Raw genomic sequence first — 27067 nt, 5'->3', positions numbered from 1 at the left:
GCAGGCAGGCAAGGAAGTGGGCCAAGATGTATCCACTGTGGGCGCATGTGTGTGTTTGTAGTCACAGCTTGGCATGGGGGTTGGGTACAACCACAGCCTTCTACCCTGGGGACCCTGTGCCCTCAATACAGTAGCTTCGGTGTAGAGGAGGGTTTGCTGTAAAGGGGCAATTTATTGTGGAGCTGATTGACGGCTTTTGCAAATTTGCGGAAAGCCCACCATGTTGCTGCATAGTATTGAAAGCTTGATATCAGATGATAATTTCAGTTTACAGGTACAATATTACTTAAGTAGTTGTAGATAGTGGCTCATAAAGGAGTCTCAGACTGAAAGAGATGAGGAGAAGATCTTTTTTTGTATCTGACTGAGGTGACAAGCTTCAGCAGTTGATCACTGATTGGAATCCTAGCCTTCATCAAACCTGCAATGAGGAACTCATAGCAGTGAGAGTAATCATACAAACACAGTTGCTTTACGTATAGTACCATTGGCACCATCATTAGTGGATTTACTGTAGCCTACTGTGTCTACAGCTACGGTTGCGCTCTCTTCAGCACTGGCAAACCAGTCTTTGCTGATTGACGTAAAGCTCTGTATCGGTGTGCCACATCATGGACTGTTGATTTCACTTGAATGGAATGGAGATTTTAAGTTGGTTATGCCCAGATTGATTGACAGCCCATCAATACAGACTGGTATTCAGTGACAGTATGCAACTGTATTTCTCATTTTGATTTATTTCCTCATTTCCACAGTTTATTTTCCTCAGTTTCCATTGAGCATAAGTCCTCCTTATTGCAGCAGGAAGCTATAACAAAACTGTCATGAGTATGTAGCCATTTTTCTGGGTTGAAAACAATTATTGCTATTGTTACTCATGATCTCATGATGCTTTTGTTGATTCTGCCGACCAATCAGAGGCTGTGTTCCTGACTCATCAGCTTGTTACTATTCCCACTCAGTTGGATTATTATAAGACAATGGTGTTCATGTTGACTAGTTGATTATATTGACTACTTTTTATACTAATACTTTGTCGGCTTTCATATGTGAATGCCTTTTCATTTAGAGAGTAACACAGTTGTCTGTTCTTTCATAATAAACAGATTTTAGTTTTGTGCTCATTCACAATCTGACTGCAATAGGTAGGTCTTGGAGCAGCAGACTAAATCGATCACTGTGTGCTGGTCAGAAACTCTTCAAAAAACATTTACTCACTAAATAATTATTTTTCTTATTCTTCTGTTTATTTCTTTCAGAAGCAGTTATTTATTTCTTAATTATGGGATGCCTTTGCCTTACTGCCTTTAAGAATTAGCACATAGTGCCTTGTTGACCACCTTTTTCTGTCCACCAAATTTACTTGACCCCCAAATTATATTTGAAATGTTCCCTTTCCTGTGTTAAATGCAAAACATTTATGTATGGCATAAATATTACTTTGTATATAACATTCCAGTGCAGGGACTATTATTAGTAATAACAGGTAAAAACATGGCACATTAATCGATTAAAGGGCCCTTGGCCAAAATTAATTACATTTCTTCTACTATCATTATCATAGATGTTATTATATTAAATTTATATTTCGTATCCCCCTTTTTGTTACCCCACCCCATTTATATGCATATAGTTAACTGAGCTCGACTGAAGAAGGCTTTATGGCAGAGTTGTTATTCCAGATTGCATTAGCTAATCAACTTGAAAGTTGGTGTATTTGAGTGCGGTACAATCATATTTGTAAGGCTGTACATTTGCACCATGGGACTCTCTTCTCTTAAAGGAAGTCTGCCTGCCCTGGTCCACATGATTAACCATTATCTGCCCAGTCTGCCCTCAGTCTTATGGCAATATATGCCTGCACCTAATACTCCATTCATTTTGTCTGCGTTTCCACTTTGCATGGCGGTGTTCTGTATTTGGATAAAATGTCATTACCGTAACAACATTTGATTTAATTTGTGACCTATTAGCACAGAATATTAATTGACCTTTGGCCCAGTAGACAACTTCATAGCACATCTTAATCAGAAGAATGAGATTTTTTTTGTTTTCAGTGTTTGTTATTGTCCCACAGAGAATTCAGACAAATGGAAAGGAAGAGAAAAACACTTACAAGCATAATCAGAGCAAGTTCCTTCTGCCCTTCACTAAATCAGTGGTGGGCTCCATCAGTCACACCATGACTACCATGGTACCACTTGGCCACCGTGACACCACTGAAGTTGTAACAACTTGTCTGGCACATAAAACACCACATGAATAAGTACAGCACAGTTTTTAATTGCACATCAATATTATTATATATTGAAAATCTCATTACTAATCATATCATTATTAATAGCTCAGTTTTACAAAATATGAACTAAAAGTTCAACTTTTCATTGAGAACGCAATTAAACTTTAGACTGCTTGGACGGTGCTCAGGATTTATCAGCAGGATAGCAGCTTTACTCCAAACAATGTCACTGTAATCTGGACTGTGTCTGTGACCTTTTAAATGTGCAGAAAAACAGAACAGTAATTAACATTATATCCTGACCAAACCCTTTGACCTGCAGGGGCAATTGATCTACTGATAATTTAAATAGTTTCCTACTTGGTGAAATGTGGATGCAGAGGTTAGACTTTCACTATCATGTAGCATGGCAGTGCTCATCAAGAGTACTTACTCACTCATAGATGGAAAATTTATAAAAGTTCTTTTTTGTTATAGAATTTAAAAAACATTTTTTGCATTTTTAACAGTCCTTCACATCTGCATGATAGTTGACAAAGACCTCAAACTTTATTGGTAAGAAGCAGAAGCAGTTTTTTTCTATATGCACATATGTGCACATTTGCATGACAAATGTGGAATGAACTTGCATTTACGTTGTCGCATCTGCAAAGTGCCTCCCTTTCTGCACCATGTCTGCATTCAGGTTCTTCTTTTCCCGTCTATAAAGCAAGGACTTGATATTTTGAGTCAGGTGTACTCTACACTAAATACTGTGAAATACAATATTGCCAGGTTTGAGTGTTCCATTCCAGCTTGACAGTGTACTGTATGCTACTCCATCGCTCGTTAATATGCTTCTTGTTTTTTAGTCAACTTTAACGCGACAGTACACAAAAAAAAAACACAGCAGACACAAGGGTTCACATTAGCACAGAAGGTTGTCCACAAGATCCTGCCGACTTGTGCATTACTGGTTTGAACTAGTCCCATCATACATTGGGAACTTGGCTTTACTATTATGCTGTAGCTTATAGTTCACATATGATATATTGTGCTGCCATTTTAAGGTCCAAATCATTACAGTACGTATGGCAAACCTCACCACTAAAGCAAACAGCACTTTATTTGATTTTGTTTCTTTACCTCTCTTCCGTGTTCCAATACCCACTCATTCTTTTTCATCCTGGGTTTTTCAGAGAATGATGAGACAGGAGTGATGGATAGTTTGCTGGAAGCCCTACAGTCAGGAGCAGCATTCAGAGACCGCAGGAAGAGAGCACCAAGACCCAGAGGTGAGTCTCATATCCTTTACCAATAACACAAACAAAGACTCATAAAGACAAAGACACATAAAACGATGTAACCATATTGTCTGGAAAAACTGTGGAAAATGTTCTGATTGAAGGAAGATGCTCAAAAATTGCAATGAATCCTGGTCACAACCCACCAACTGGATGGAGCTTTTTTTAAATCTTGTTTTGTTTTTAAAAATTGTTTTAATTGAATTCCTCTTTGGGTTTTCATGATTTGGCTCCATGTGCTCTACTTTTCAATCACTTGCAAAATACACCAGTTTTTCATTTGCACACAGGCTTGCTAGCAACTCAATGCCAGAGAATCCTTAGCCTGACAAGATTCCTACAACTGTTTGGTGTTTGGATTTCAGTAAAAGGCAATGCACACCATTTTCTTCTGTCAGTCTTAAATCCAAATCTAAGAATTACAAAATTAAAAGAGCAAACATATGTTGTGACTTTAAAATAGCATCTGTACAAATTGATTGCTTTCATCTTTAGAGCTAACTAACAGCTATGGCTGCCACAATATCAAATTTTCACAACACAGTTGCAGTAGCCAAAGATTGACCATAACTATAGTATTGCAATATTTAGAGACATTTATCTTAAACTTTGTCGTGTTGGAAAAGGAAGTACATTCAGAATGTGTATTAGTAACACAGTATCAGTATTAATTATTTAATATCATAGTTATCATGGATACTCATATACTGTGACATCCCTACTCATAGCTGTACCCTTTAACACAGCATTTCTTGTTAATGAAATTTACTTCACAGCATTTTTTCAGTACATGAAATCATCCTTGTCATCCTTTTGATCCCTCCTAGTATTGTATGCATTGGCATCATTTGTCCGCTGCCCTTCTTCCAGATAACCAGCAACAGACGATCAGCCCCAGCTCCTTCCGGCAGGTTCTCAGACCTGTAAATTATGGTAAAGCAATAAAAGAAAAAGAAAAATAAGCCAAAGGCTCAAGCATGCTCTGCTCTGTCTTTTATCTGTTGTCGAAAGTCAGTCTTTAACATCTCTTGCATGTAATGCAGACTCCCCCTGACAGTTCATAAGCTCTGCTTTTTTGTGTGTGTCCAGTGACCTTTTCAGTTGTCCCTTTGCCTTTTCTTTGTCCTTGTATGTGCCTTCTGAAAGGGTGAAAATCTATTGCTGAAACAGGTTGAGGCTGTACAATGTTCAGACTGAGAAAGGAGCAGGGTTGAGATTCTTTGAAAGCAGTGCGTGGGCTTTTCTGGTGGCTCAGTTTGATAAGGTTCCTAAATTGTTCAATAACTGCAGCATTTTGCAAACCTGTGCCTTTGACAGTATACAGTTGGGATCTTTTATATTTTGAAAATCTTCTGTAAGGAAAATTTCGGATGTCTGTTGACAACAACATACAAGTCTAGTGTCCTGGAATTTTGTGCGAGAATAAGATTTTTTTTGGTCATGAATTTCTTGCTGCTGACCTATGTACAATCTCTTTTTAGAGAGCAATGAGGCATGTGCACTAAGGTCAAACATACAGACCAAATGTTGTGCTACACATTGCATGTAAGCCACTTGTAAGTTAAAACACTTCAGATGTTAAGTGTTATATATATAACTTTCTGTGAGTGAAGACTGCATGAGATGCTAATCACACCAAATTAAATTGTCCTTTATTATTCAGGGTTGTGAACATATATTGTCCTTTTAGCTGTTGCTAAAATAAACAGCAGCTTTCTTCTCTTGTCAAAGGTTTTCCACAGTCATTACTGAGGCACTTAAAAAAGTCACACTGTAACCCTATTATTACTTGTAATTGGAATCCCAGTGGGCTAGGTACAGACACACATGAATAAAATTATTCACGCTCAATCCACCCACATCATTGATGGGAATGATGAAGGACCTTGCTCTGTTGTTCTGCTACGACTTATCTGAAATTAGATTGGAAAGGGACAGGGGGGAGGGAGATATACAGGGTGGGAGGAAAGAGACAGATTGAGGTGGCTGCAACATAAGAAATGGAGAGAAATGGTCTGAGGAAGAAAGATAGAGCCAGTTTGTAAGGGTGAAACGGAGGAATAATGTTGGAGAAAGAAAAGTTGGACTCATGCTGTTTATATATATATATATATATATATATATATATATATATATATATATATATATATATATATGTGTGTGTGTGTGTGTGTGTGTGTGTGTGTGTGTGTGAGAGAGAGAGAGAGAGAGAGAGTCTAAGTGTGAAAGAGTCTTCTTTAAGTATCAGAGAGAACAAACCCAAGCTATGTTGTATTAACACAGGATTAGAGGAAAAGGAAATTGCAATGCGTGAAGGAGGTGTTGCTCAGTGTCCATGTTGTGAAAAGACCTCATAGTATGTTGTACAGGTAAGAAGGTCCTGGAAGGTTTCTGGCCCAGCTGCCCCCCTGCTAGCTTCTTCAGAAATGGCCTTGTTGACTAATAAAGCTGAAGGCTTTAACCTGTCACTGCAGGCATCATACTCACTGCCAGCCTCCCAGAGCAAACACAGCTAATTACTTTTCTCTGCCCAGCCCCAGCACCAGCTCAGCCCTCTCAGTACCAATTCATCTTAATTTCCCCCTCTCTGCCATCTGCCTCCTAAATAACACTCCTCCTCATTTCCCTACCATCCCATGTCCCCGCTGTCTTCTTCTATACTCTCAAGGCCTGAAAATGGCCCTCCCTAAACATAATTGCCTGTTATTGGTATGTTGTCTCCAGTTCTCTTGCCTCACCCCTCTCTTCTCTTCCATTTCCCTTCCCTTCTTCTCTCCTACAAAGATCTAAGTCTTAATTGCCCTGGGTTTAGCCACCAGAGTGAGTGAAACCCAAAGGATGCTCTCAGTTCAGTTGGGAGGTGATGAAGTTTAGTCTGCGGCACAAGCACTTAAACAACTGCTTGCGTTTTAACACCACCCTACCACCTCCTTTTCCCACAGTTTAAATAACCTTTAATAATTGATCGCTAGGGTGTTGCTACAATCCGGTGGAGAAGAAGAATTACAACATTAACATCTGTGCCAAAAGATACTGTAATTATTTGTGAATGGGTGAGATTTAGACCGTCAATCTGAACGTGCGTGGTGCCGTTAAGCTTTTGTACCAAGGGAGATTCAAGTCTACCAGTCGTCTGCAGAGACAAATCAAATAACCGATAGATTGCACTCCCCATTGCAAGACTTTGATGAGACTGTGGAGTTGTTCGATTATGGCCGTAGTACTTCATAGTCGTGATGAGTGTGACTGCCACGTAATAGAAAATAGGATTTAAATGGTTCCTTGCCATCTGCTGCACATAAAGGGATTGTTCCCTCCCTTCGTTTCTTTCTCCCTCGTCTTTCTTCCTGCTCTCTTGCTGTTGTGTACTCTTTGCTTTGAGTTAGGGTCATGGTCTGGGTTCCCTGCTTTTTTCTCAGCTTCCTCTCTCCATCTACCTCAAAAATGGCTCAGCGCACTTTCACATGAGCCAGCAGCTGAGGTGTTTAGCTTGGTCTGCAGTCTCCCTAAGCACACATACACATAAAAGTACTCAGACACACCCGTAGACTTCAGGGGATGAAGGTAAGCAGGCTTTGTGGTAACTGTGGCCTTGGTTAGGATAAGGCTGCAGGGCTCTGGGGCTTCTCGGCACTCTAAATTGGATTGGGCTCCACAGGATGATGGATCGATGGTGGTTAGCCACACAGGTGTAAGAGACTGGAATCTGCAAATTGAATCTATAAAGCATCCATAGCTTTCTAACTGTGTCCTTCTCAAAACATCTCTCCAGGCACTGTCTGGTCATTTCAGCCTTTTTACAAGCCCTCATCACAGCTTTGCTTACTCTCAAGCTGATGTGCGAGTACATGTTGAGGAGAATCACACTGCAACACTTATTTTATCTCATTGTTGCATTTGGCAGATAGCATGGTCCCCAAGTGTGTAAGACAGCATAAGCCAGAAGCGCATTATGAGTGTATGAGTGCAATGCAATGCCCTTGTCCTGGAAGGATCCAGGAGTTATGGAGAGAGTGTGGGCAGGAACAGGATCTATGAAGAAGCAAATATCTCCTCCTTCTAGGAGCAATTACTTCAGGTGTCTTTAACGAAACCTAACCTAACAATTATCATGTGTGATATAACTCTGAACTAGAGCTTGAAATTGATGTAAAGGTCAGTTCACAAAGTCAGTGGACCCCTTTACAACATGGTTACTTGCACTTGATAGCATTATGGTTTTCAGCCTGAATGTAAGCCTCTACCTTTTGGAGATGTCTGCTCTTTTATTGCCAAATCAACTTTATGACCCTTTTTGCATAACTTATGCTTCTGTACATAATGTTAGATGCAGCTATTCAGTGCAGACTTTAAATGGTTTTGGTATAGGTGTGAATGGTAAAAGCAGATGACTAATAGGCTTAATTTCAAAATCAACCCACGATGTCTTCCAGGCATTGTGCTGCAGAAAATCATTAAGACAAAACTGGAGAGAGTGAAGTTGAAATGAAAGTAAAGGAATTAAAAGGAAGTTTGTTTTTTTCCTATTGCTGTGTGTTCTGTGTGCTCGCATGTGAGACATGAAAAACCAACAGTGAGAGTCAGTCACTCTAGCTTCCTGAGGCAGGGATACTCTTGTGGAATCAGCTGTTAGATGCTTGCCTTTTTGATTGGGCCTTTCATAGACTGTGATCTGTAAATTCCACTGCAGGCCACTGTATCCTGCAGATTGCGTGTGTGCTCTCTCATTCCCTCTTTCACATTTCTGCCCCTTCCTATCAATGTCAGTTATGGGAAAGAGCTTCCCATCCTTCCGAAGTTCCTCAGTCTACACTTTACTTTTTGACTTTGTTTTCTCTCTGCTTTATCTCCTCTCTTGCCTTGCTGTTTTCTCCTAGACATGACATAAGCAGAAAAAGAAGGGGTTATTAAATCATTTCAGTGAGCCCAAGACAAAAACAGGAGCACAGACTCTCTTCTTCCTACATCTACTTGAATTGATGCTACACATCATTGTTTCAAAAGTGTAACTGTAGAAGTTGCTGATTTATCTGCATTTGGTCATAATACATCATCCACACATCACATTTGGCCTGTAAGTTTTCTGTTAAAGTGACAGATTATTGCCAAAGAGCTTCTATTCCTGAACACCAAGTGTTCACCTTCCCACTTTCACACATACACGCTCATACATACATGCATTAAAATCGTCATCTTAAACCCTGGGTTTTAATGATGTACAGCCAGAATGACTAGGGCCACTCCTGGGTCGAGGCATGAGCCATGTCTCAGATTTGGACAGGTGTACTGCTCTCTGTATTCATGTCCACAGTCATCTGGCCACTTGGAGTCACATGGTCTCTCTTATCGCCACATTTGATTGGTGATGTAGATGTTTAACTGTTCTTGTAGACAAAGGCATATCCAGATGGGAAAGTGCACCTTGACCTGCCTTTGTCTGTCTGTCTGAAGTGCTGCACTTAGTGTCTGTTCACGTGCGCATGATTCAGGCTCTGCATACATGCAGTGAACAGATGGAGCAATAGGGCACCTTAACAAAGTGGCTTGTGTAATTAGGTTCAGCCTGTGCAGTGAGACTTGTAGAATAGTAATTGAGAGATGTGGAGAGCAGTGAATCAAAGATTTTTTTTAACCTTTATTCAAGTTTTGCAGAGAACTATGCTCTCTTTTGCTGGAAAAAGCTCACGCTGTTGCTCAGTCACGTAGAAGCCACTTAACAGGTGTTCTAATGTAGTTGCGGGTTAATTTTCCCAAATGTTTTCTACTTGTCTGGCCAAAGAACTGGTGATTTCCATACTCAAGCCATCTTCTCTAACCTTTATGCTGCATGCAGCAGCAGGTATCTACCTGAGGTAACTACATGACTTTTATTAGCAACAACATCACGTGCCCCAGACAGTAATCACCATTAAATATTATTCTGAAAATGGTTGGTTATGGTTTTCCGTGTGGCATGTGATCATGATGCAGTTTATTTGTTGTGTAGTCTTATAGGTGAAGACATAGGCGAACAGTAACTTTTAATGGCTCCCTCTAGTGCTGTTATAATAAATCTGCCTCCCATAGATTCAGAGAATTTTGATCCACACACACATAACAAGCTGTGTTAAAAGTAATAATAATTGAATTAGCCTCTACAAAGAGGGTAAGCATAAAGCACCTCTTGTAAATATACTCTTATTCGTAAAATTGCAATCTCTGTAATCCGTGCCCTGTCTGGAATGTTAGAAGATGAGAAAGTGAAATGGTGTTCAGCATATACACTTGACTGATTGGAGAGGTTAGTGTAATGGGTGAGGATAGAGTGAACGTGCATGCCATACACAGACACAGACGCCAGGCTCAGTTGTGCCCACTCGGTCTTACATAGAAAACAGATAACGGACACCTCTGCACTCTACTCCATGCTGCTCTGCTGTACATCCCACGTCTTTAGCCAAGTCCTAAGCCGATCAGGCTCCTCAGATATCCACTTTTAGCTGGATTATGAGGAAGCTGGGCTGTAATAAAGGCTGTGGATCGTGAAATAGAAAATGGTGTTCAGCATGTCAAGCCAACGACCCTAATCAGCCCATTCACACCAGCTCAGGCCCCAAACAGTAGGTGATGCTAAGCTAGTGTAGGATTGCTATTCAGCCGGCTTTTGCGATCCTCCCCATCTCTTCTTTTCACTTACATACTGTCTCGTTTTTCTGCCTGCTTTGGTACACACCTTAAACGCAGAAGACAGAGGGAGACAAACCAATGGGAAAAAGGTCTGAAGATTTATCAGGGATTTAGTTTAGTCATCATTATGGGACTTTTGAAACTCCAGCGGCCATTGTCTTCTTTCTCTCTCTCTCTCTCTCTCTCTCTCTCTCTCTCTCTCTCTCTCTCTCTCTCTCTCTCTCTCTCTCTCTCTCTCTCTCTCTATTTTCCTCTGTCTTTCTTTGTCTCTTCTTTCTCCATCCCTTTCTGTCATGAACCTGTTATGTATATTGATTGAGACTAGGCTCTTACATAGTACTATAGTTAATAATGCAGTGAGAAATGGAGTCATTTTCACCATGGCTTTGTGTTAATTAAATTTTACAGCAGCCTTATCACCCAGCCACACACATTTCTGGTCCTCCCACATTTACCAGTGCCACCAGCCGTATCACATGGCCGTAAGAAGGGAAAGTGCCAGGGAGATGATTATATGAACTTTGGTTGTCATGGGAAGTAAATAACTACTATCTCTTCTGTATCTCTATGCCCACTACAAAGGGAAGTGTTTGAGTTCTCTGTGGTCATACTATTAGTTACGGAGCTTTAGAAGTAACAATTGTCCACATTCATCTCACCATTCGGCTTCAGACTTGTCACACATTTGTGTCGTTGCTTTATTTGTTTGCTTTTCAGTAGGCTGTCCATCTGGTTTTGTGCTTGAGGCTAACATTTGCGGCTGGTCACACCGTGGGCCTTGGCAGAAAGAGCCACAGCTCTGTTTGCATGTGTTGCTATGGTTGCTACTAAGCTGTCTTGACTCAGAGGTAGAGCAGAGAATTTAGGTGGGAGTGATGGAAGGGGATAATGTGTGGTTTAAAATTCCACTCACCTTCCTACAATAGTCAATTTGTAAACAAGCCCATATCCAGGTATCATTCTCAGGTGCACTACATTCGTGCAGAAATAGGAACAAACACTAAGGCTCCTGTTGTTGATGATTCCCAGTGCCACTGGAGTCTGTGATGATAAAATGATCACATTCTCTCAAACTGCCTCATCTCTCTGCCACTCCACCTGCTATGTGTCTCCTCACTGATCCAGAAGCTCTAAGTGCAGCGACAGGAGTTTCCACGCCGACAGAGCGGGAAGGCCAGCCCTCAGGCAGCAGGATCTGTTTGATGCTGGATTCCCCCCAGAGAGTGGGATCTGGGCCTTGCTGATCTGCTATTATACCACCCTTTTATGCCCATACACTTACCCATTCACACATTGGACTATGTATTGCCACATTCACTTCAGCACATACACACAGGTTCTCTCTCTCTCTCTCTCTCTCTCTCTCTCTCTCTCTCTCTCTCTCTCTCTCTCTCTCTCTCTCTCTCTCTCTCTCTCTCACACACACACACACACACACTCACACTCACACTCACACATACCCTTGAAGACACTCAGGCTTGAGTCACAGGGCCATGTATGTGTATGTGTCTCTGGCCTCTAGGCTAAAGAGGTTCATTAGTCTGGCACTAGCTTTGATTAGCATCCTCTGGGGTACAAATTAGCAAACAAGCTCAAGTGATCCTCTGAAGCAGTTCTCAGTCCAGGACTTTCTGCAGATATATGAACACTTCACAAGCATGTGATTTTCCCTGCCATTCATGTAATGGCAATTTTTCGTAAAATCTTTTTTGAAGTCCCATTAGTGAGGATACTCTCCAAGAAGAAACAGACTTCAGATAGGCTGGGTACACCCAGTAGTGGGTGCAGTAATGAAGCAGATTTTTTTTGGTACCTCAGTAACCCTAAAACATGTGAAACATGCCTGCATTTTTGCATTTACTGTAGTTGTGTGTATGTTTGCTTGGTATGTTCAACGTGGATCACATTACTCCAGCACATGCACCTGAGTGTGAATGGGTTCTTTCACTGCCTCAGTAAGGGCATTAATGTGTGGAGCTGTAGCTTGTGCATGTGCATTGTCCAAGACTGTTTTTCATTCAGGTGAAAATTCCTAGAGCTGCTGCCTGCTCTATAATAACCATACTTGACATTTCCCTGTCCTCCAGCCTGTGGAGTCGAGCAGATGCTTTCCATTCCAGTTGAACCTATTAAGGTCTTCTCTTCTCTACTGCATCCACTGGCCTGTCCTTTGGCAGGGCCCCCTGAATGTCAAAACTCGCTGTTTAGCATCACAATAAAGCAGAGTAAAGGAAAGGAAATGGCTACTGGCTGGCAAAGGCCATGAACAAAAAGATTATTTTTAAAAGCCTGCCACTGCTCACTCGTTGCTGTATAGCCAGGTATCTTTTTTCATCCTCTGCATTAAGACTCTGCTGTACATCTGGATTAATGGTCTGTTAGTGTGTGCATTGTTTGTTTGTGTAACTGTGCCTAAGCACTATAACAATAAGTTAGTAAAGAAGTGACACCTGTAATGCTTGCTAGAAACAGACTCTTATTTTCGTGCTGACACAGAGCATTAGATTTCTAAAAAAGGGATGTAGAATTAAATTTTTGAGAAGTGCTGTAGACCTAAATTGGAAAGGCTTTGCCTGCTCTGCTGTTTAGTCACAGGTTGACTAAAAGCTGAAAATGAGATCTTTCTTTTTCTTTCAGCTTTCTGCTTGTCACGTGCATAACAGCAAAATAGCAAAGCAAAATAATCATACATATTTTCGTCCAGTGTCACATAAACATTGTTGTGCCCTGTTGTTGGAAATGAGAGTGACATGACTTTGCTTCAAGTTCCTCTACAAATAAGTGTTTCCAAAGCTTCATTGTTAAAATGTCTGGATCTGAGCTTCACAGAACTTCATCCATCATTTCATCCATCCATTGTTACTAATGAAGTAAAAATAGCCTGGGACAGTGTAACATATTTTGTAAACAAGCCATATTAATTATCAGTAATTAATGGATCACATTAGAGCCCAGTGGGAGCAGGGGTTAGAATTTGTAACAAATTCAACAGAGAAATTGACTGACATAATATAATGAATAATTCAGGGTTTATACAATAATCTTTGAAAAAACTTAATGATATAATAATTGATCATTTTAAATCTTAATGCAAGTTTTGATTAAATAGAAAACATAATGACCATGCCCAGTAGACTTGATTATTGTTTTGGTTTTCAGGCCATGGTGTCTGTAGCTAGTCCTGATTTGTGTACAAACCTGATTATTTTTTTTTTTAAAGCGAGTTAATTAGCCTGGCTAGTTTGAATTTTAATTACAGTATCAGACAAAGAGGAAAGCCTTTCTAAATGTATTTCACAGATAGTTCTGTCTTTTCCCACACAGGCAGCCACATGCAAATACTCTTACACGCACAGATTCTAGGCAGCAAACATGAACATCTCAAGCCAAATCCAGTAATTTATAACTATTGTTTCTTATGGTGTACTTCACATTTGCAAGCTGAAATAATAGCAAATTGCTTTTTTTCTCCCTCAGTTTAAAATTTTCTGACACTGGCACAAACAAAGAGGTTGATCGGGAATGGTGGCGTGTAGCAGGCTGCGTTGGCTTTACCGTTTTGTGTACCTCATTACTCTCACTTTAAGTGAGAGTACTACTGCAGAATGCTATTTCTGCTGTTTCTGAACACATGCAAAGCTTTGGCTCTGAATGCTGCTACAATCAAGTCATTTAATTTTGTTGAAAAGCAAAGTAAAGCAAATACAACATACATATCTAGTTGTTTCCCATTTAAATCTTGCCTTGTGTCCTTTCCTTGTTTTTAATATATCCCTTGTCTCAGAAGTGAATTAATTAGATACAGTATGTTGTCCCTCTAAAGCACATACCCAAGAACAATTACTGACACAACGTGGCTATAAGCTATAGGGCTTTAATATGGACCCTAGGAAAAGTAGTTGTTGCTTTTTAACAGCTAATGGGGATCCAAATAAACAATGGGATTGCTCAGAAAAAAGTCCAGCAGGCTGTTTCAAAAAGCAGATTTAACAAACTCCAAATTTAATTCTAAACTCCGGGTTTGACTAACCCCAAGATGGGAAACTCTGAGCCTTCAGTCCAAGAACAGCAATATTAATTCAGTAAAGCCTGAACATGTTCATTCCAAGTTAAAGGCATGCTTATCAATTGAGCTTCAATGTGATAGTTTACCATGGCAACAGGTAAACAAATAGCAGATATTTCATTTTAATCCAGTGGAACTAGAAATATGAATGCATAACATTGATCTTAAAAATAGGAGTAGAGAAAAGAGGCAATAAAATTCATCATTTACTGACTTGAATTTAGTTAATGGATGATAAAGTGCTGGAATTCTATTTTTATTAAGCTGAAACCAGACAGGAAACAAAATGCAGGTGGCAGTGACAAATATGGATCAACAGATGATATTAAGGTTCACATTTAAATTTTTAGATGTCACATTGTTGTCAACCACATTAAGACTACATATATACAACCAATATTCAAAAATGTTAAATAAAGTTTTAGAATCTTAAAGTTGTTTCAGCTGCACCGCAAATCATCACTCAGAAATATTCACATAATCTCCAGCATAATATGCTAACTGTGATATGAATATTCCATCAATGTGAGTAATCACGATATGACAAACGATTGTCCATCGATCATCTTCATCGTTTCTAAAGCTTCACGTGGATTAGTTTTATTTAAACAGTGATTATTACATCAATGTGAGGTAAATGTTTTGCTGCAGGGGAGCTGGTTGACAACCTCACAGCTGCCTTAATGTCCATGGAGTCACTGTGTTCTAAAGGACAGTGTAGCCTATAGATTTCATTCTGATTTCCACATATCGCTGTCTCTGTCCTTACTTTGTTGACCATAAAAACGGTCGTTTCTGAAGACATAAACTTCAGCAAATCCTTGTGTTTGGCTACGTTCTTTCAGATCGACTGTAGGAATGAGGTAACGAAATGGTGTGCCACACAGCCGCAGAGGAGGAATCAAAGAGAAAACTCATAGTGAGCAGGTTGGCTTCACAAAGTATGCTACCACAGTGACTGACCCAGACTCTCTTTCTGGGCTGTCAAACCCAAAATTTGTCTCTAAACCTCGTTTCTGAAACGGGGCCAAGGACACTGTTTCTCAGATTTTCAAGCAATATTAATCAAAGATCATTCCCTAGGTGTTTAGATGGTGTAACGATGCTGAACCACATCCTGTTTTGATGACATTGACACTTGTAGTATGTGTACTGGCCTGGTGCACTATTAAAAAATGGGAAGCATTGAGGTCTGTGGAATTTCTGGATGCACACACTAGTTTATTGTTGTGTGTGTTTGTGTGCATCAACTTCAAGAATAACTTTTGCATCTTTTTTTCTTCTCATTGCGAAAGCCAGTGGTTTACTTGGAGCTCAAAGTTCTAACTGTGCCAAGCCAGCTTAGTCTGGAAATAGGCTAAACCCAAAGCAAAGGAGATGTGTAATATAAGTTCACTTGTGTGTTTTTTGTTTTGAAGAGCAGCATTAACAGTTGCTGTCATTGTGCAAAGGTGAAAAGGAGATATTTGATATATATATATATATATATATATATATATATATATATATATATATATATATTTATTGTTATTATTATTTTTTGCTGTACTATGAAAACTCACAGAAGCACATAGCAGAACTTAGCAAGCTTGCATGAGATGACCAGCTGATTCGAGCTATTGAACACTTGACACCACTTAAACTGGATTTACACGTTTGTCACTATATTAATGGTTCTGCCATGGATGACTCTGGTGAAGGAATTGATTTTTTTTTTTTTCTTAGTTCAGTTAAGGGTTTAGTGATTTTTCCTTTTGATAGCACTATCACAACTACAGATGTGTTGTACATGACCAGATGGCCCCAGTTTTATTCTTTCTTTCACTTCAAGTGAAGGTTGGAATGTTTGCATTGTTTACCTAACATTAGAGAATAGGTGACTACTGCCTTGCAGCTGTTTAGTCTTTCACACAGTAGTTTGTGATAGAGTGAAAGTTGTGAAAACAGAAGATTTCCAGTGGAAATTATTTTTCTCAAAATATGACCAGTTGATACTGAAAAGAAGAAGGTTGTGGTTTTTACTATCAGCAATCTCCTCCGGCAGTGCAGACACAGGAGAAGATACCAGCAACCAGGGTCGACCATTTTGCTGTATCCTTGTGGTTTTGAAGTAGATGACGAAACTCCCATGTGATTAGGAGCACATCAACCACTGCAAAGCTTTATATCAACCAAAGTTTTCGGATTACAGTTGTACTTTTTTGAATTGTTTAGCTTTTGTCCAAGGAGACCCTTCCTGTTTAAAGGGGAGAAGGACATAGTGAAAAACTCTTACATAGTGATGTATCAGACTCTTTTTGTCGTTCAATACAAAGATGGCTGTTTATGTTTTCCCCCATATAGGCAGTGTGTCAAGATTTCATATCATTTCTAGATAAAGCAAGATTTTAATTTCTGCCTGTTTGAATTGGCAACATATAATGTGGCTTGTATGGTGCTAACCTACAGTTGTGGCAATTTGAGACTTGGTTTGTAGAGTTACAGCGTACCATGTTGAAGCTGTTTCATTAGTGTAGCTAATCGGGCCATTTTGGAGTCTTCTCAACAGATGACTCGAATCATCCACTTTTAGAGGACAGCTCTTCTCTTAAATGAGGTCTTTGGATTAAGCTTCTTCTCCTCTGACTTGGACTAGACTACATTGGAAGGCTTTGGATTAAAAAAAAAATAATATATATGTGTATATATATGCACATTTATTTCAAATGTGTGTAAACGTGCTAAAAATAAGTGACTCCTTCCCCATTACCAGTCGACAGGTTTGCCTTTTTTTCTTTGCTTTTCTTTTCTTTTTTTCTTTTGCTGTGTGTGGTCTGTAATGATATCTAATGATATCACAAACACACCGGAGTTGTTGATGGAAAAAGTCATAGTGAGCTATCTTGTTTCCTTCCCATCTCTGTTTAATAAAGGCAGATGCTCATTATCAAGCAGGTACTGACTTGAATGCCAGTGGCAATGTTAGTCATTCAAAGTCAACAGTGACTGAAAAAGTTGCAAGTATTGTTTGAACTGAGATGAATGGTAAACTTACTTGCTGGCCAACCTCCTTAATTTCAGTGTCACAGCATCCTGCTCATCCTGTTCAGTTGATCGGAGCTGGAGCTGATAAATACTCGTACTCAATTGTACTCTTCCCAGTTGACAACAAAAGCCAGACGTTAGTGGGTTTGTTGTCCAGCATGAAAGGGGTAAAAGAATAAGACTGGCCAGCCTGCATGGGCTCAGAAGTGTGAGAGGGTTAATGAACAAGGCTCATCCACTTTGGAAGGTTTTAGAGAGAAGAGCCGCAGCTTCCTGTACGTCATCCATCAGCTTCTACTGTGAGCCGAGACTGAGCTCTGACAATGTAAGGTGTTTGGGCTACAGCAGAGGGGACATGATTTATCAGGGAGGTGAATGATTATGCGAAGCTTCTCTCTGTGAGACACGAGCAGAACTAAAAGATGATCCCATATCGTTTCATGAAACATGCAAAGAATAGTCAGTGGGTCCCTGTGAAAAATGAAGCCACATGAAGACACTGTGGATAAATTAACTGGGTCTGTCTGAATAAAAAAATACAACAAAACGTTGCAGCAGGCTCAACCTCAAAAGGGACAGTTTCTTCTAAAATATACTGTATGCTAGCCTGCAAGGGCTAAAACTATTTCTGATGGCTTGATGTCATTTTCTGTCTAATTATTATAATCATCTGCCTTTCAGCTTGTCATTCTGCTGTGTCACATTTAAAAACATCTTCTTGGAAAGAAATGACTAAATGTGGTACTTTTTCCCTTTTTATTGGGTAATTATCTGTCTCAGGTGTGAGAGAGGGGAGAATGATGGGCACCAAAATAGATCAGGCAAAGAGAGTCAAAGGCAAAGTCTCTGATCTTCTCCTGGCAGTGTAGTGGAATTAAATAATGAAACACTTAACGTTAAAGCACTGTGCTTTTCATGTGCAAATTCAACTTCACACATTGACAGTTCACACTGACTCTGTAGATGACTGGTTTAGATGTTTTTTTATTAGATGTAAGTCATTATCTTCTATTTTGTCCCAGTTCCCAAGACTATGATGGATTCATACCTCGATGAAAGGGGGTAAAGGAATTGACATCCACTTTAGTAGGCTTAAATGATCCACTTTGAAGAACCAAACTGAGATAAATAAATATCAACAAACAAACACTACAAACCAAGTCACCTCTGTTACAGCTTTATCAAGATTTCAGAGGTGGTTGATAGATGCATTGGATACAGAAGTGGAGAGTGAATGAGAGGTATGTAGGTAAAATAACTTCTGTGGAGGTGTGTCTGCCTTCAGACTGTTTGTGTATGTTTTAGCTTTTACTCGTTCAGCTCCAGGCATAGCTTTAAGCCTGGGTCACACCATATGATTGTCTTTTACTCAAATACTGTATTTGAGATAAGGTGTTGACACTATATAATGCTGACCAAGTGGGAGTCCTGTATTATAAGGTTCTCAACATGGATATTGGCTGTAAGAAATCTAGGTTTTTGTTTTGCTAAAAGGCAATGTGAAAAGCTGTAGCTTTTCAGGTGCTGCTTAAGGTCTGACATGAAGTATGTCTGTTCTACCTGTTCTTCACAAACTCTCTCAACTTGTCATCATGTATGTCCTATTACAAGTAGGATCTTGAGCCTTTAAATATATATATTTCATAATATCAGGGTGAAAGATCACTATCTGAGCTCCTTACAGTTACTGTAAATGGCCATAATGTATGGGGTGGGAAAGTGACCTTACCAATTCATGGTGTGCACCCATTCATAGAGGTAGGAATTAAATAAGTACATCAGGGAAGCTAATGTATAGTGTATTTTTTAGTTTTACTTGTCATCAGTAATGTAGATATTTGTGATGTACTGATGGTCCTTGCTAGGAATGGTTGAGAAAAAAAGCCTGTTTTAAAGTCCAAACTAATTCAGTAGATGCACATCAACTAGTCTGCCTTATTGTGCTAACAACCAGTTTTTATTTGACAAAAGCATATGTTTCTGTTCCCCTTAATCTTACCTCTCGATGGGCAAGGGGGTCAGTCATGCAAAATTCAATTTTGATTTGTTATATTTGTGTAGCAGCAGAAATGTCAAATCCCTGAAACTGAAACTGTCTGCATGGCCAGATATCACTCGGTGTAAGTTGGAAAAATATGTCTTTTTGTAATTTGTGTGAAGTGACCCATCAAGGTGAGTTACATCACAGGTCTTTTAAGTAAAACAGTGCTGACCTTAGCTTTTGTGATATGGTTCTGAACTGCATAACCAATTTCTTGGTAGGCATGGAAGACCAAGACATAAGGTAAGAAGCTGAAAGGAAGGGACAGGAATGCTATGCCCAAAGTAAAAAACAAATGGAATAAACAATGTTAAGAGACAGGTTGTCTATAACTCTCTTTTTGTCACTCTCTTCCCCCTCTCTCGCTTTAGCTTCTCTGTCTCTCACTCTGGACTGATGAAATTGCCAATGATTTATAACAAATGTCAGTGGCAGGCACAGCAGACTGCTGTTTTGTCCCTGTCAGAGCCAAGTAGAGCCTGAGGTAGGCAACTTATCAATCATAGCTTCTCTCCTCTCTTACACTACCATTGTCAATACAAAGCTTCCCTCATCAGCAGCTCTCCAAACCCAGAACCAACATGGTTGTCATGGAGATACCACTATATGGTAGCGTAGGAGCTGAAACAAACAGGAAGTGACACCAACTCTTCCAGGCATCACTTTGTTAATAGCAATCCCCTGTTTCATATGCAGGTTGTAAGGTGAGAACAGTGTCTTCATGCCTCTCCAGCTTCTCCTGTTATTGAACCCAGCACCTTGCCCTCTCTTTTCAGACCACTTCTACTAGTGGTGTAGTTATGCATAGGTCACTGTAAGTCACGGTAATAAACGCAACGGCATTTCGTATTGAGTACTTCTAAGGCTGTCTGGCCTTTCTTCTCTAATGAACATACAGCCACTAAGTGCAAAGTAACTGAACTGTGTTGATTACTTGAGGATTTGTAAGGAAGAGCCGCCGTTAATTATTTGTCATTTACAAACCCTTGACATTGCATTTACACACAATGATTAACTTTTTCTTCCTTGCTCATTCACACCCCGTTGTTAGTTTATGATGGTGTCTTGCTGCTTAATTACAGACGTATTTGAAAGGTCTTTGCCTGGCAAGTGCAAATTTGTTCGGTTGTTTTGTCAGATAAAAGATAGGGCAAAGTTGATGTTATTTGTTCCCAGGCACCAAACTACAGCTTCCAAAGAAAGACAGCAGCAAGTAACCTGAACCATGGAAAGCAGTGAACTGTGAAAGGCTGTAAACTGTATTTTGAAGAAAAAATAGAAACCTTTCATTTTCACTGTGTACAGATGACTATCTGCAGGTAAATGTGGAAAAACAAGACAAGGTAATTGTAATAAGTCTGGTAGTCATTGTGCATAACCTATAGTGACAAAATATCAGCATGGAATGATTTTTCTTTAAATGTTCACTAATTGTTTCTGAGACATTTAAGCCTTAATGTTTTGCCTTGATTTACAATAATCATTGACGTTGATTCTGAATGTGGTGCAAGGGACGAGGTTCACCATTTTGTGAAAGACATGATTACATAAAGGATATTACTACATGGGCTCAGAAACACTTGATAAATGTAGTCAGTAAGCACAGTTTATTTGCAAATGTAATCTGTAATTTCTGTTTATGTTTCACACAGCATCCCAAAGTTTTGGTATTAGGATTGTACTTTCAGTGTTTTGTTTTGGTTTTTGCAACCCCCCCGACCACTTTTTTTTTCTTTTTCTTATTTATACCAATCAAATCATCTCTCTCTCTCTCTCTCTCTCTCACACACACACTCTCACACACTCTCTCACTCTCTCACACACACACACACACACACACACACACACGCGCATACATACGTACAGAGCAGCTGTACCACACTTCGCTGGCGTTACTTTCCACATTGCGTAAGCTATTCCTTCCCTTGCCTATAGGTGGCAACATGTCAGCGTGTCAGCATCTGTAGGTCTATTGCAGTTCCTTGTCTTGCAAATAGGTGACTTAGTCTGGACTTAAACTGCTTGAGCTGCAGCTCAAGATACATTGTATTCTTGTTTGCTTTTTATGGTATAGTTAAGTTGCATAGGCACTGTTTTTCTATGTTACGTTATATTACATATGCTTACTTCCAGAGTTAACAGCCAAGACATGAAATGCAGAACATACATGTTTTTGCAGCCTATACACAATTCGCTGTTCCCCCTCACTTTCCAGCCAGCAATACAGAATGTTCTCTAAAAGCAGATTAATTAGATTACGGTTTTCTCTTTTTTCCGTAACTCCTCTTATGTGCTGTTAACAATTACTGGGTCTGTCCAGGTTGATTGTCCCTTCATCCGTACCTCATCCATGCCTTAGTAGCGTCGATTTATTATTATATTCATTCTGATTATTATTCTATTTACTTTTTTAACAACCATATCTATGAGCTCAAGTCTACTGAAACAACATCTAATTGTGCTGTAGTCTCTGTTTCTCTTATTGCATTTGACATATCTAGATAGATAGACAGATAGATATGTTGTCATATTCCGATGGATTTTCATTTTCATTGATTTAAGAAAAGCTTCATAAGACTTAAGCGAGCTCCCAGGCGTTTTCATTGTCAGTGACCAGCAAAGACAACTGGTGACAACTGACAGTTTATATGGGTAGTATATCTGCATATATACTATACTGCATTCATCTGAGACTATTTTCAATCATTTCTCATTCCTAAATATAATTAGTAGTATGCAATATATCTCTGTGTTCACAAATGCATATACATAGCTTAAGGAACAATGTGTGAGCCTGGTGACTGCAGCCTCTCATGAGGGCTCATTAAATGGAAGGAGAGTGAGAGTGTCGGAGAGAAATATCTCACATACTATAGCATCCATCATACATTAAAGAGGAACATCTCTTTTATATACCACAAAGAAAAACTGTGGCTCAAATATCAGGTTTGTATGCTGGTCAGGTCCTAGCTTTAATTCCTGCAAAGTGCATTAGACAAGTGGTTTAATCTTGTTTATTGAGAAAAGGATTTTTGCAGGGTAAACATGCAGTTTCAAGGCATTTTAGACTTGTAGATAGAATCAGGATATTCAGATTGCTTGATCACACAAGGGATTAGTTCAAAGTTAGTCACAAAGTACTCTGGAGAGCAAATTGTTTATTATGGCTAGGTGATCTGAGAACCCCTGTTTCATATATTCTGTGTCACTGAAAAGACTGACCGTATGAGGTATTTGTCATTTCTTCTTTGGAAATTCTGTATGTCCTCCACATTTAGGAATAAAATGATTTAAACCAAAGACAGATTAACTTTTGTGTGAGTGAAATTTTAGGATCAAACTTCAGGCAGTAATCACAAAGAGATTCACACTTAAGCATTAAAGTTTGATTTGAAGTGTGAAAAGGGTATTTTAAAATTCAAATTACGATTTGAAATTCTGCAACAACTGATTCGGTCATTAGTATTTCCTCTCTCATATTTGCACGCCATGACTTTTAACACTTTTAACACAACATCATTAGGATTTGAGGGGGCAAAGATACTCCTAACAATAAAAGCCAGTGTAATACAACCAACAGACTGTAGTATTTCAACCTAAATATGTTTTCCTCAGAGTTTCACTAAGGACTTAATCTATGGCATTCAGTGACCATTCTCTCTCCCCTGTCGCTCTATGTATGTATGTAAGATGTAAAATCAAAATGATCAGTGATGGAGGCATTAGAAAGCCCAAATGAATATTCACCTTTACTTCTGTGTGAACTATAAGTTTTTTGTTGTCAATGAAACCACTGGTTAGTATAAATCTATTACATTTCTATTCAGAAACAAAAGTGCCTCCACGGAGCTCTGTTTAAGCCTAATAACTCAGGGCATCCTGCTGCTACGGTTTACTTACCTAACAGTCAGTGTCTCGAACCACCTGATCTCTCGACATTCACTCTGTGTGTGTCTAGTGCAATATCTCTTCTGCCCAGCCAGCAACCTGCTCAAGTTTTGTTTTTCCATTTGTTAACCATTTCCGTTTCGCCTCAAGATTCATGTGCTAAACTACCAGGGAGGCTTTGCACAGTTTTACATAAATAAGTCAAAATCAAGCACAAGTAAAAGTGAAGAAAAACCCAGCAAGCGTGTATTCACAGTATTTTGCATCATATTTCGTCATATAAGTATATTTAGATGGAACACAAAGCTGTTTGGTGTATCTTTTTTTTTTATTTTATTTCATTTTGAAACCAGGATGAAATCATTCAACAGACAGAAATTCTCATCATGTTTACCTGTCTATCAAAGTGTCTCTGGCAGTGATGCATGATGAAAACCGGATGAATTAAAACTGTATCTATGGGAATTCCTTTCACGCTGTGCAGGTGATCATCTCATCTGAATTTTTCACACAGATCTTGGTTTTATTTTTATCCTTTGCAAACTGATGCAACATAAAGTAAATTCCTTGTGCTGCATGTTGTAATGAATACCTGCTCATATCAGTCTTTTTTATGAACAGCCATTTATGGAGCAATTGCATTAAAGATTGAGCTATTTTCACCTTTATTTTGCACAAATCCACTCATCTGTTTTTATCTCCAGTGTTGGGTTTCCCCGTGCAGTTAGTGTAGACAGCCTCATGTTAGATTGGTGTATATCACACTAGCAGTATGGCTCTTGGGATGGCAGTGCTGCTTGGCTGGACTTTCTGTTGTTCTGTCTCAGTTTGTCTGTCAGTATGTTTGTTTTACATTTGGTTGGTCCTGACTGAAATATCTGCTACTGGACTGATATGAAGTATTTTGCCATGATGTCGAGAGGATGGATCCTAATGATTCTGGTGATTTTTTTTGGACAATCACTTGGATGGATTTCAGTGAAATTAGGTACAGATATTCATGTCCACTTCAACATGAAATGTAAAAATGTTGCCGATTTTGTGACATTTAATCTTACACACCATCAGGTCTAAATTTTAATTCTACCAGTACTTTTTATAGCCAAATACCTGCATAACTATATAATAACAAAAAATAAATATAATCCATAACAAATAAACAAATAAACATGGTTGTCATTATACACTAGCTTAACATTAACATGTTCGAATTGTCCTTAAAAGGGTGTTAGAAAACTAACATTAGAATGTACAGTCTCACAAACTGGCTGTTGACTCTGAGCATAGTTTGAAGTGCAATTAACCTTGACTAATATTAGGACATGACTATAAATGGCAGGTGAAGTTGACTGAGTGCTTATATGAATTACAAATCAAAACTTTGAAAGGACTGAAATGGACCCCTGTGCGGCTGAGCCCTATTTATGTCCCTTTTCCCCCTTTTCGTGTTATTATTTCTTACTGCAACAGAGATTACTTTTTCTTTGCTGAAAAGTAAAGCCTCTTTGTTTGGCTGTCACACTTGACTAGTAGCTGTCTGTCACAAAAAAATAATGACAATGGAGGGGGAAGGCAGACATACTCTTCAGATGTAGAATGAAAGCAGATGTCATGTAAAGAAATTTGAAAATGTGAGGGTCAGAAGAAGGAAAAAAATGAGATACGAGAGACAACAGCAATGAGAAAGGTGAAATAAGCAGATCTTGAGATGTAAAGAAAGAAATGTAACAAGGTTAACATTTAAGCGAATATTGTATTGTATTTTCACCACTTTGTTTTGTGAATATACCCATTATTAGCTCCGCATATACTCAATGCACAGTCTTGTTTCTATACAGCCATTGATACAGCCAAGTGTGTATTTGTGTGTATATCCCTGTGGGTTGTAGCTAATCATCAAACAGTAGCGTGGGCCAGAGTTTGCTTGTGATAGTCTGCCAGCCGATGTTCATTAAACATTTGGCACACGACTGGCTGTCTGGACGCAGGAATACCCGTGTGTGTGTGTGTCTGTGAGAGTCCGAGTGTCTGTGTGTACATTAGCTCTGGCAGTGTAGTTACTAGCTAGTTCACCTGCATACTGTGCTAACTGCCCAGTCAGTCAATCTGTGTGTCACACGTTCGTAGATGTCACACTGGGGAAATGCAGCACTCTTTATTGATATTCTAGCAAAGTTGCTGTGCCACTATTTCACTTTACAAGAACCAGAAGCAGCAGAGCTTGTTTGACTGGGATGAGATTCGGCTTGCGTTCATGTTAGTCCTCTAACTTAGCCGCTGTTGTTGGTAGTGTAGGAGAAGATCTATCTCTTTTTTTTTCTCTCTTTTCCAGCATGAATTTGGAAAATGGAAAGTGCAAAATCAAGGAAAAGGTACATGCTGCTGAGCATGTGCTGTTGGGCAGCGTTTTCCAGACTTTACAGATCCAATCCAGATGATCTTTAACATGCATGAAAGTAAATTCAGCGGAGCAAAGATGTTAAACATCTGGCAGCATCTGTATTCCACAGTCACTTGTATTTAAAGCATCTTAACCTGGTATCCACCCAATCCACCACAAGTACCACATCAACGACAGTTGCGTCCTCCCTCTGCTTTTGATACAAAAACAAAATATACAAATACAAATAATTTTGGTCCCTCGACCAAAACATTTACCAATACTGGGCTCTCTACAAATCTGTAATCTTGAGCAGCTAGGGCCATTATTCCTTTTTTTTTTTTTTTTTTTTTTTTTTTTTAAGCTCTGTTTGTGGTCTCTGCCAACTCTGGAAGGAAATATCAGGCTTGTTAGTTGTTAAGTACCATGTTCAGTAGCTAGTCCCTATCTGTGTCTGTCTGCTATTTGATGCCGAGCAGGTAGTGTACAGTGGTTGTTGAGAAATTTTTCAGCGAAAACAGCTGCCTGCTGCTGCCGAAAACAACACTTTGAGAGCAGCGACAGCGAACTGAAACGGTAAAATCGCATCCAAACAGCTGAACAATGATCTCAGTATAGCAGTAAAGCTCCCTAAAGACGAGATGAGCTGCAGATTCGTTCATCATTTCTCCCCTTCACATTCTCATTTGATACATTAACTGAAACATATTGATTATAGCTGTAGTTAAGACACTTAAGTCACCTTCACAAAGAATTTCATATGTACTTGGTGACCTGTGAAATGATCAGCTACAATACCAAACAGTACATTTTCATACCTAACTCCCATACCTAAATGAATGTGTGTAATTTTACTTTATTAAATACAGTCTACAATCAACTAATTTGTGATTTAAGTCAAAAAATTAAATCACAGATCAAAGAAGAGTACAAATCTTGCCTGGTATTCATCGCCATCATTCGGTGCGTAACAGTTACTCTGTCCTAGGGACACATTATGGCCGGAACAGACAAAAAAAATCAATCCCCAGCATTAAAGCTTCAGTGGCTTTTCTTTACTTAATGCATCACACACTGTGCACCCAGTCCTACCTCAAGTATCATCAAATGAATAAGACACATTCAGCTGTGTTCATTAGCCCTGTCCACTTTTCACTTCAAAGTCTGGCACGTTGCTGTGTCTTTTTCACCATGTTCCACTCAGCCCATTCATGACTAGCATCTCTTACAGCGTCATTCAGTGACACTGTCTGTGATTTTGTTCATCTGTTTTTTTGTTTTTAAATATTATTATAACAAAGCAATGAAATGTGGGTGTTCACTGATGTGCCCCATGTTGTATTTGAATATTTTTGTGTGGTGATGTGGGATTTTTTTTGACACACGGTCCAAAAAGTTGGGTCCACGGCACGTTCACGGGCACACATCTCGAAAACAATTGTTCCATCCCTCGGATGCTTCCACAGGATTCCGTTATCCA

At 39.3% G+C, this 27067-nt stretch overlaps 1 protein-coding gene across 7 annotated transcripts in view; it reads left to right on the top strand.

Moving 5' to 3' along the window:
* Positions 1 to 27067, top strand: part of LOC124060217 (protein diaphanous homolog 3-like) — a 146955-nt gene that overhangs the window by 97307 nt on the left and 22581 nt on the right. For 6 of the 7 annotated variants that reach the window (XM_046390898.1, XM_046390934.1, XM_046390917.1 and 3 more), the window contains 2 exons: positions 3418 to 3513; positions 4393 to 4455. In XM_046390898.1, coding sequence (XP_046246854.1) covers positions 3418 to 3513; positions 4393 to 4455 — 159 coding nt within the window. The remainder of the gene's footprint in view (positions 1 to 3417; positions 3514 to 4392; positions 4456 to 27067) is intronic. The other variant, XM_046390943.1, reaches the window with a different exon arrangement.

The sequence above is a fragment of the Scatophagus argus genome, chromosome 1 (genome assembly GCF_020382885.2).
Source record: "Scatophagus argus isolate fScaArg1 chromosome 1, fScaArg1.pri, whole genome shotgun sequence".
NCBI lineage: Eukaryota > Metazoa > Chordata > Actinopteri > Scatophagidae > Scatophagus > Scatophagus argus.
This window is presented reverse-complemented; position numbering and strand designations above follow the sequence as displayed.